At 37.9% G+C, this 10,195-nt stretch overlaps 1 protein-coding gene across 1 annotated transcript; it reads right to left on the reverse strand.

Moving 5' to 3' along the window:
• Positions 1-4,772: 4,772 nt before the first annotated feature.
• LOC115784399 (serine/threonine-protein kinase pim-1-like) lies at positions 4,773-7,586 on the reverse strand. The gene is made up of 8 exons (XM_030735627.1): positions 7,373-7,586; positions 6,685-6,784; positions 6,428-6,545; positions 5,956-6,003; positions 5,586-5,795; positions 5,300-5,480; positions 4,952-5,125; positions 4,773-4,864 (listed from the first exon to the last, which is right to left on the reverse strand). The coding sequence occupies exons 1-8, from the start codon at positions 7,584-7,586 to the stop codon at positions 4,773-4,775; spliced, it is 1,137 nt and encodes a 378-aa protein (XP_030591487.1).
• Between the last annotated feature and the right edge of the window lie 2,609 nt (positions 7,587-10,195).

Raw genomic sequence — 10,195 nt, forward strand, 5'->3', positions numbered from 1 at the left:
ACATATTTTTATTGAGCCTCTATTGTAAGTAATACAAATGTTGAAAGTGAATTATTTTTCAAAACTACACCTTTGAATCTGAAATGTCATTAGAAACTAAAAAAAGCTGGTTATTATTAATTTGAGGATGTCTGGTAAGTATTGTATGGTTTTGTATGATTACAGCTGCTCGTCCCTGGAGACAATAAACCTTGGACTGACTTAGAAAAGTTGTTGCCACCATTAGTATCAGCTGATATCCACTCCAGTCCTTCCCCAGGAACCCGTCTGATCCAGGCCATCCAGTTGCTTGTGAATGACAATGACAGTAAATGAGGTGGTTCAGGTTGATTTTTGTAAGATTCTCCAGGTTTTTAACAACTAGTTCAGATTGTGTCACAGTCTGACAGTGAACACCTGTAAAAACAGATACATGGAGATGAATTTCACTTTGCCTCCTCCTCACATGTTACAACTAGACTGAACTCAGATTAATATAATTTAATTGATGCTCACATCCTGATCGGTGAAACTATGATAATTGTTAACTACAAGCAAAGATCCAGTTTGTAAACTCAGTTCAATTTTATTTTATCAAAAAGGAAAGAGCTTAATGATGACACCTGATAAAGAGTGAACTTTTCAGATACAGAGGGGATTTGTTTTCATTGATAAAGATTAAAAAGGCATTATGCCATCATCTGAGCACAACACAGGTAGTAACTAGAGCAGATGGTGAATGCAGAGGTGCATTTAGCTGCTCGAGATCACAGGATCCCTTCAAGTGAAAATGATAGACGTGCTTGAAGGGACAAAAATACACCAATAAATAATTGATGATGGTAGTTTTGGAAGCAATATTAACTATTACAAGTTATTGATGACCTTAAGAAAAGGAAGCAAAAAAAAACAAAAAAACACAAGAGCAGCTGTATTCCTGTGCATTTCTACATATTTACATGCTTGTCATGCTTTCCTTTCTTCTCAGTTTGCATGTCTTTCTGCCACCTGGAGGTTAGTTTAAAGTATTTTTGTGGTCTTACATTCTTTAAAAGTAGATTTGACACAAAGTTTTGCTGGATGACATCATTACTGTACACACCTGTGGAAACAGAAATCTTAAACAACTGCCTGACAATTCAGCATTTCTTTATTAGTGTGAATCCACTGAAAGCTCCTTCCAGCTGCAGCATCAGAAGTACAGAAAAGATGGTTGATCTTATAGCTGATCTGATGAGAGTTCCAGCAAAGACAGAAATGCACATCACATCACAGAGGACTGATTTACCGATTCACTCTGCTGACAGTGAATCAGCAAGCAATCGGAAATTTCTAAATGGCTGCATATTCTGTCCAATTAATGTGACTCTCTTGCTTGAAGTCTGTAATTCTACACTGAACTCTCTCTTTAGTAAATCTTTGATATATGAATTTCCAATATTTCTCATTCCCATCCATGCCAATCCTTTCCCTGCAGACTGTCTGATCTAAGCTGTGTGATATCTGTGATAAAAATTAAGAGACCTTACAGCTGATGGACAGATGCTGACCTGGCTGCAGAGTAACAGAGGCTGGCTCTGTCAGCTGTTCACAGAAAATTGTTTGTTCACAAGCTTTCAACTTTTACTACAAAAGAATGATGACTGTGATAAACTTTGAGAGAGTCACAGATGCAAAAGCAGCAGAGCTCCAGAAAAGGTTCGCTGTAGCTGGTTTGCATAAAAAACCTAATCTCGTTTTCAGTTTCTGCAGATGTGTGAGAATGAAGACCCTGTAGGAAAATAACTTAAAGGAACTGAAACTGTGTGAGAATGTGCAAAATAAATAATTCTTTTAGCACACATTAAAACCACAAGAGAATAACTTTATATTGCATAAATTCATGCTTTAAGCAATATTACATTTTCCCCTTATCATCAAGTTCTTTATCAGATATCAGGCATCAGATATTTTAGTTTTATTATGGCCTAATGGATATGCATTTAACCCGAGCAATAACTATGTGAATAAAAAAAAAATATTGACTGATAGTGCATTTGGTAATATATGTTAGCTGTAAGATAATATATGTTTTTTGTCTTTCTAGGAGTCTGTCTGACTTAGCCAAAGCTATACAGAGCAAGGCAGGTTGCATGACACCAGCAAACAGAACATGATTATCCATTACCGCCATGAAAAACAGTGCTCACTGCTGTATCATAAAAGTTTTCTCATAGATACTATCAATAATTGCTTAGATTTATTTGTGGCTGTAGGCTGCTAAAGCTGACAGTGTGGACCGCCTCAAATAAAATAAAGCCGCAAGCGGCGATGATCGGGCCCTCGCACCCGATGGTGTTCTTTGGTATATGATTGAAATCCCATATTCACAGAGCTGTTACAGCAACACTGTTTGACACCGTTCTTTAAAACCTTGAATAAGTTTTGATGGGCTACTTGTGTAGATGATCTGGAGCCATTTTGGTCTCACTGGATCAAAAGCCCTAGGAGAAGATGATTCAAATAGCAGACCTGAAAATGGCAAAAACTGACACATTCAATTGAAGATGGCAGACTTCCTGTAGGGTTTGGGGTATGGGTCCAAAAGACTTTTTTGTAAGTCTTAGGATGTTACATGAGCCTGCACAATTTCAGATATGTAGATAAAATGTAGCTCCGGGGCTATGCAAAAAACATGTTATTTCATGATATTTCCAAGCCTATAGATTCTGTCCTTTCAGTGTTTTTATTTTCCATGCTAAAATGTCCACATGATAGTTTTCACTTGAACTAATCAGCAGTGGTGTTTTGGAAAGGCTCTGGCGCCGGACAATCCCACATCGGCAAACACGTTTTTGACTTGAAAAGTGGACAAAACAATTGGTTATTGGAGGGTATAAGAGGCGGGGAAAGACCTTAGGCAGCCCCCACATTTCACCTCATGCTAGGCACTCGAGTATTGGGAAAATTCACTCTGCTCATCTAAAGCTCAAGTGTGTTAATGAAGGAATTGATTATTGCTGATCAGGGAAAGAAGGTTAAGAAGTCTAAAGGGGAGTATTTCTCCCACTGCATACAGCTGACAGGGGAGCAGTGGGGGTCGTATAACTGGCGGAAAGTTGGCTGCGAGGGAAAACAATTCCTTATAAGGGCATGTCCTAGGGCAGGGCTATTCAATTAGCGGCCCAGGGGCCACATCCGGCCCGCGGACCCCCTTTGACTGGCCCACCCCCCGACTGACCCAACGTAAGCTGCAAAAACGCAATTAAATCATATTTGCTGTGAGAGTTTTAAAAATTCCCGCCCTTCCTCTTGTACTTGAACGCACCGCTTCCGGTATCGTAGCAACGCCAGCCCAGAATACTCTCTCCAAGTACGACAACCGAAAATATGTCACTGACAGGTCAAAAACGTAAAATTGACAATTAAATCGCCATTTTAACCCTGCTTGGACTGATAAATGTGTTTATTTTACCCCAAAGACTGAACTCTAAGACTGAAGGCATTAAGTCAGCATTACTTTAAATATGCAAAAGCAGCTTTAATTTTACTGTTATTAAATGTTCACTTGGTGCAGTTTCTTTTGTTAAAATATTCAATGCACTGCCTCAGTTGGCCGTTCTAGTTCAACAAATGCACTTTTGCAAATACATATAAAATGTTATAGAAGACTTTACTGTTGCAAAAGGTTGTTATTATTACAAAGTTTTGTTTTTTTAATTAAACATATGTGTGGTGAAATTTGCCTTGTTAAAAATATTCTAGTCAAGGTTTGGGCCAAATGTTAAAATTTGCAATGCACTTGAATATTTTGCTCATCAATAAATGATGCAGTATAAAGCCTTTATTGTGAATTATTTTATTTAGTTTTATGATTTAGTTCAATTGGTAGCACATTTAGAGTTAAGTCTCAAGAAATAATGTAAGTAGGGGTCTTCGGCCCAGTGGCATCTCAAAATTTTCAAATCTGGCCCAGAAGAAAAAGTAATTGAATAGGCATGTCCTAGGGGCATAAAAAAGCGATGCGCGAACAGACAGACAGATTGCAGGGGTCCATCAGGGATGAGGAAAGTGTCAATGCGGTAAGGGAATATTGTTCTGCAATCTTCAAGCATGCTTGTTTAATTCTGTATTATTTTTGGCCCTCATGTATTATGTGTGGTGATTAATAAATTTTAAGAATAAAACTGAAAGTCTGACTTTTACCTTCCTTTATTAACGAACCCGGGGGGAACGGGACGGAGGAATCCTGTATCCAATATTAATTCTCACACTTTCTCACTATTCCTACACTTGTCAATCCCTTTGCAGCCAGTAAATAGCTCAAAATACACCATGAGCTTAAAAAAATGTAATAATAAAAGAATCCTCAAACAAGATCAATTAAAAAATTTTTTTTTTTATTTAAGTTTATAACAAGTACTCTATTTCTACTGATTATTCGTTATTTGATTATTAATAACCAGATTGAACATTTGGTTATTAATAATCAAATAACATTAATAATCAGTAGAATAACTTGATGGAACTCCTGACCAGCCCAAGCTCTCTCTGAAGACGAGGAAAAACTCCCCTGACTGATAGGAAGAAACCTCGGGAAAGGCAATTCAAAGAGAGATCCCCCTTTCCCTGGACGGCTGGGGGGGTTACAGGAATTCCAGGACGGAAAATAAAGATTGATGTGAAGTACCAGTCAAAAGTTTCAACTTTTCACTGCTACTGGGCAATGTGGATGAAATTTAGAATAGTCCAATTAAATAGCATCAATCTTTTTCTGTTAAAAGCATTTTGTGTGAGTGTGTGTTTGTGACAGTTCATCTGAACCATCGATGACGCAGGAGGTCCTTCAGTTTCGGGCGTCTTTTGGGGTCCAGGTTGAAACACATTTTCAAGAAACCCTGGCAGTCTGCAATGAAAGAAGAAGAGAGAGATGAAGACAACAGTTCCAGTGATCCAAGTGATAAGTGAATGTTGAAGTGTGAACTTTTCTTACTTTCAGACAGCCTCGCGCTAATTTCTAAGCTCCCTTCAAGGACATATAGTGTATCAAAGAAGGCTCCTGCATGGACTGTTTTATACAACACCGCTCCCAGCTGCCACACTGTGGTGGGTCCAGGCCTATAGGACTCGTGGATCGTCCACTCTGGAGGGAAGTAAGCAGGTGTGCCTAAAAACATACACAATTACAATTTCTTTTGTTAGGTTGGCCCTTATTTCAACTCTTGTTCTGATATAAGAATGAAAGCTTACAGAATGTTGGCATTATATGCATTTTTAAGGAGTGAAAAACAAAAAGGCCCAGATTGGTGCATCTGTGAAGAGCAGGAACAAAATATCTTACCAGCAAAAACGGTGTACCGTGAGTGTTTGTTACAAAAGCAGCTCACTCCAAAGTCAATGAGGCGAACACGAGGCACAATGGAGCCGGTCTCAATCAGAATATTGTCAGTCTTGATGTCCCGGTGAAAGACGTTTTTATCCTCGAGTTCTTTTGCCGCCTCAATCACTTGTTTTAGAATGACCTGGGAAAGATGATAAATTACGATTAGTCAGTGCATTAACATTTCTGTTATACTCTGTGCTTTGATTCAATGCTGTACAGTATAAGGCTCTTCCAGGAAACTTACCTTGGCTGTCTCCTCTGTTATAGTATCTGCATATTCCTCTATGTATTTATCTAAGTCCACAGCAGGGACAGGTCTCTCCATCACCAGGATCAGCTCCTTGCTCAAATCGAACCAGTCCAGCAAGGACACGGTAGCTGATGATCCTGGTGTTCCAGCTGCAAGTTTGAGCATGGCAGCCACTTCCATGGGGATTTGCTTCCCGTTCTCAGCCTGAAAAATGGCAACAAAGTGGATGATGAGGAACAGACGTTCCACAGCGCAAAGATGTATAATAGATTTTTTGTACGATGTCCAAGTCAAATTTTCCTGTGGGGACAATAAAGTATATTTGATTGATTGATTGATTGAGATTTAAGCATTGCATACTTACCTTTACTTTGCAGGGGACATTCATCTCTGGAATGTGTTTGATAGCGACCTAAAAGACACAACAAACAGGGCATTGGTTAGCATTTAAAGCTCCAGATTTCTACCTCACTAATATTAATTTACATTTCACTCACTGAAAGCAGCCACAGTCTCAAGAATATGAAAATTTAACAAACTTTAAATTGTATAAAAATTAACTACCTGTACAGTTGTGATAGAGGTGGAAATTAGATAAACCAAAACAGTTATTTGTTTTGTACGAGGCTGTAAACACATTTATATCCACTGTAAAGTCAGACATTTTAACATGGGACTGTGGGGACTGACACCCTTTTAGAGTCAGCTTCGACTGACCATTTCACAATCATGCAACAAGACACGTGGACATTTTAGCATGAAAAGAAAAAACACTGAAAGGACAGAATCTATGCAGTCATGTGCTCTTATATCTGAAAATACCTGAAAATACTTACTGGAAAATTGTCTTCTTTCCTGTAGCCGGCAAACACTGTTCCACACCCTCCTTTTCCAAGCTTGTGCAGCTCCACGTACTTGGCTTTAAATTCACCTGAACAGACAGACACAGATTTTATTTTAGTACAGCTATAACAGAAATTATTCTGTCCTGTACCCTAAATATTAATTATATTCTTCACCTTAACATAGAAGCAAAGTTGCTTTCTACTTACAGATTTTTGCAGCCTCTAATTCTTCGGCGCTGCATTTGCTCTCCTCCTGGTCCAGGCTCTTCTGTTTCTTTGCTGGTGATGCTTTTCCATCACCTGTGGCTTTCCTCTTGCACACCTTTTCTTTTGAATCAGTGGAGCTCTCTGAAATTTCAATGAAAAACATGCACTTATCTTCCTCCTCAACGTGCTGCTCATCATTGAGCACGTGGTGAAAAAGTTTCCTCTCCTTTGCTGGTCTAAAACAGCCCTCGTCATCGTCTGAGACCTTGCGTTTCTGTCCTCTGACCATGCAGTCTTCAGCCAAGTTCATGGAAGGATCACGCAACTGAACGACGCTCCTTACTTCAAATTTGAGCTGCTTTACAAACCTCTTGGGTTTTGGATCTGTAAATGACAGCAATACAGTGGTGAGAAAGGGGCTCAACATCAGGACTGGAGGCATTTAGAAGGCATCAAATTCTAAATGAGTATACACTGGTCAAGTACATTTTCTACAAGAATAAATTTGTTACACCATTTTACCGAAAAACAGAATGCCTCAGTAACTTCTTTGATTTTATATATATATATATATTAGTGTGAGTAAATGAAATCTGCTTTGTTCCAGTGAGTTTCTGTTGGAACAATCTTCTGCCATTGCAGTAGTCCAAACTAGACAGACACAAATATCTGAAACCTAGATGTCCATCTGTATATTTAATCTAATGCTTTCTCAGTAAATGAGCCTACCTTTACTTTTTTCCACGGAGGAGGATGCTTGCTCCTCATCATTGAGCACGTGGTGAAAAAATTTAATTTCCTTTGCTGGTCTAAAACAGCCCTCGTCATCATCAGAGACCTTCCGTTTCTGTCCTCTGACCATGCAGTCTTCAGCCGAGTTCATGGAAGAATCGGGCAGCTCGGCGATGCCCTTTAATTCAGCTTTAATATTCCTTTTAAACATCTTGGTTTTTGTATCTCCTGAATCTCGACAATTTCAGAATATCGATTCAAGCTTTTGTCTCTCTGTCTGAGTTTGCAGTTGTACTTAATAGACTCCGGAACCAGAATAAAGAATCTTGCCTCGTTTGATTTTTTGTTACAACTTTGTGAGGTCATGACATTCTGTCAGTGACTGACTGATGAACTGACAGACTTTAATTTATCCTTTTATTTATTTATTGTTTAGTTTTTCTTCCTTTTTTTTTTGTTTGTATTATGTTAATGCTCTGAGGATGGTTAATAAAGACTTAAAAAAACAAAAAACAAAAAAAAAAAACGACGGACTGACCGCCAGTACAAGTTACCATGGTGATGTACCTCAGTAAAAAAATAAGCACCGATACTATGTTGTAGTAACGCGAGACTTCAACGCGAATCTCGGCAGTATCAAGCAAGGCCGGAAGCCATTGATTGTTAAATATTCTAGTGAATTTAATATTTTTCGCCAGCTTAGTTATAGACAGCTTTAAAGGTTATAAAATTTATATTAGCTAGATAGTCACTGTAGTTCATGATGTCAAAATTGTAGTTTCATTGTGGTGTAGTTGAAGAAATCCTTCGCCGACAGTCTTAATGTATAACATAGAGTTTATTTACAAAAAAGACAATGTCAAAACAGATGCTTCTCATAGACATCTGGGGACAGGGAATTCCAATTGCCCTAACTCCACTGAACAAAGGGGAGACAGACATTATATAGTGTTAGCAACCCCCACATCCTAACTTCCATATATGGTTATAAAAACAAACTTCAGCCTCCTAACCTACAGCTAAACATCTGGACAATCCCTTATATGGAAAGCCAGAGATCCTACAAGGACATTCTATGCATTCCTTCTGGCTTGAGGCCAGACCTTAAAGCTCAGGTTACCCTTCTGCACAAACAATAAGGCCTAAAAGAAAGAGACCATATATGCATACACATAGAAAGTTTAACAGAACAATACAGACACTACATAAAGTATTTTCTGAATAACCAGGTATAGCTTATTTCCTGCATGTATGTGAGGTCATTCTCTTTTTTGGAGAGAGCAACAAAAGGTTACACTCTCCCACACCATTCACTGATCAAAGCAGCCCTGAACTCAAGGCCTTAACCCTAAAGGAGAAAACCTATACATAAATACAGTTTAACACACAATTTAACACACAGATCGATCAGACACTACATATTTCCCCCCTTTGAGACTTCCAACTAAGTCTCAAAAGACAAAGATATCTATTATTACTCCAGAAAACAGTTTCTCCCATAACATAACTTTAACAAAAACTTTTTCTGATTTCCTGTGAGGTGTGGGAGCAAAAAACCCCTACTTCTGGCACTTCAGAGGAACTAAAAAAGAAAAAAGTGATTGTCATGTGACCATTTAGCAAATACACAAGAAAGCCTCAGTAAATAAAATCAAAAAAGTGTCCATTAGATCAGCTGGTTGACCCATCGGACTTCTCTATGGACCTTGTCCCTGCTTATCCATTTCTCTCCCTAGAATCGAATAAAAGAATAAAACCTCTGAGGTTCCAATGTACTTACCAAACGACAGACATCCTTCTTAAATTGATTTAACCAAACATGTTATGCATACATGAAAAACTGTCACAAGTTCTGCTATTGTGTTACTGTAATGAACATACAATAAAGCAATATTTTATTATCATATAAATTCAGCCAAACATTTGAATATTAACTGTAGTTCTCCAACAGCTTTGGCTCCTTCATGTGGTATCCATACTGTGTTGATTCAAAGCATCTCAGTCCTTTTTATTGTCCATTTATATGAACCCCTCATCTCAGCGGGTTCCTGAACACCTTTTCTGAAAGACACAATAAACACTGAACAGTATCTTCTGTAAAAACCACAAATAACATTAAAACATCAAATGTTAATTCATTAATTTTCTTTTTTTTTTTTTAGATAAATGTGAAATTTCCTATTTCCCATTTTTGCATTTCCAATTCATCTTATTTTCTCTCATTTCCCCCCTTGGAAGCATCACATCACTATATAAGACATAAACAAACAAACAAAGAAAAAGTAACAATGGTTAGTAAGAGTTAATTAACTAACAACTACTAATAAAAACAGATGTGAAGATTATAATAAAACTCAATATAAAAGATCTAATAAGAGTACACATCAAAGTGAGTATTACTCCACCACTCCTTCTATCACCACATCCATCATCCAAGTCAATTGTCCACATGCTGACAAATCTTAACACAATTTTTCAAACCTCATTCATTTTCCACAAAGTCCTTGGCTCTGTAGATGATAAACATCACCAAGGCACTATTTAATTCCCAATTTTTCCCAATTTTTCAAGATCACTTTTACAGTCTTATCCACAAACTCTCTTCCATCTTTTCCAATCTTAAAATCCCCATCTGCTTTTCACTTCTCTGGACTGAAATTTAGCAAAAAATTACCCTTTTACTAATGCATAATCAGCACTCAATTTATCATTCACCATCTTTTGGTTTTGGCAAGTTTTTGCTAAATTAGCTGTGACGCACCTCACTAAAGTGACATCTTCTCGCTCCAAGAGCCTACAATAGTCTCTAATTCTGGACAT

The sequence above is a fragment of the Archocentrus centrarchus genome, chromosome 8 (assembly GCF_007364275.1).
Source record: "Archocentrus centrarchus isolate MPI-CPG fArcCen1 chromosome 8, fArcCen1, whole genome shotgun sequence".
NCBI classification, from domain to species: domain Eukaryota; kingdom Metazoa; phylum Chordata; class Actinopteri; order Cichliformes; family Cichlidae; genus Archocentrus; species Archocentrus centrarchus.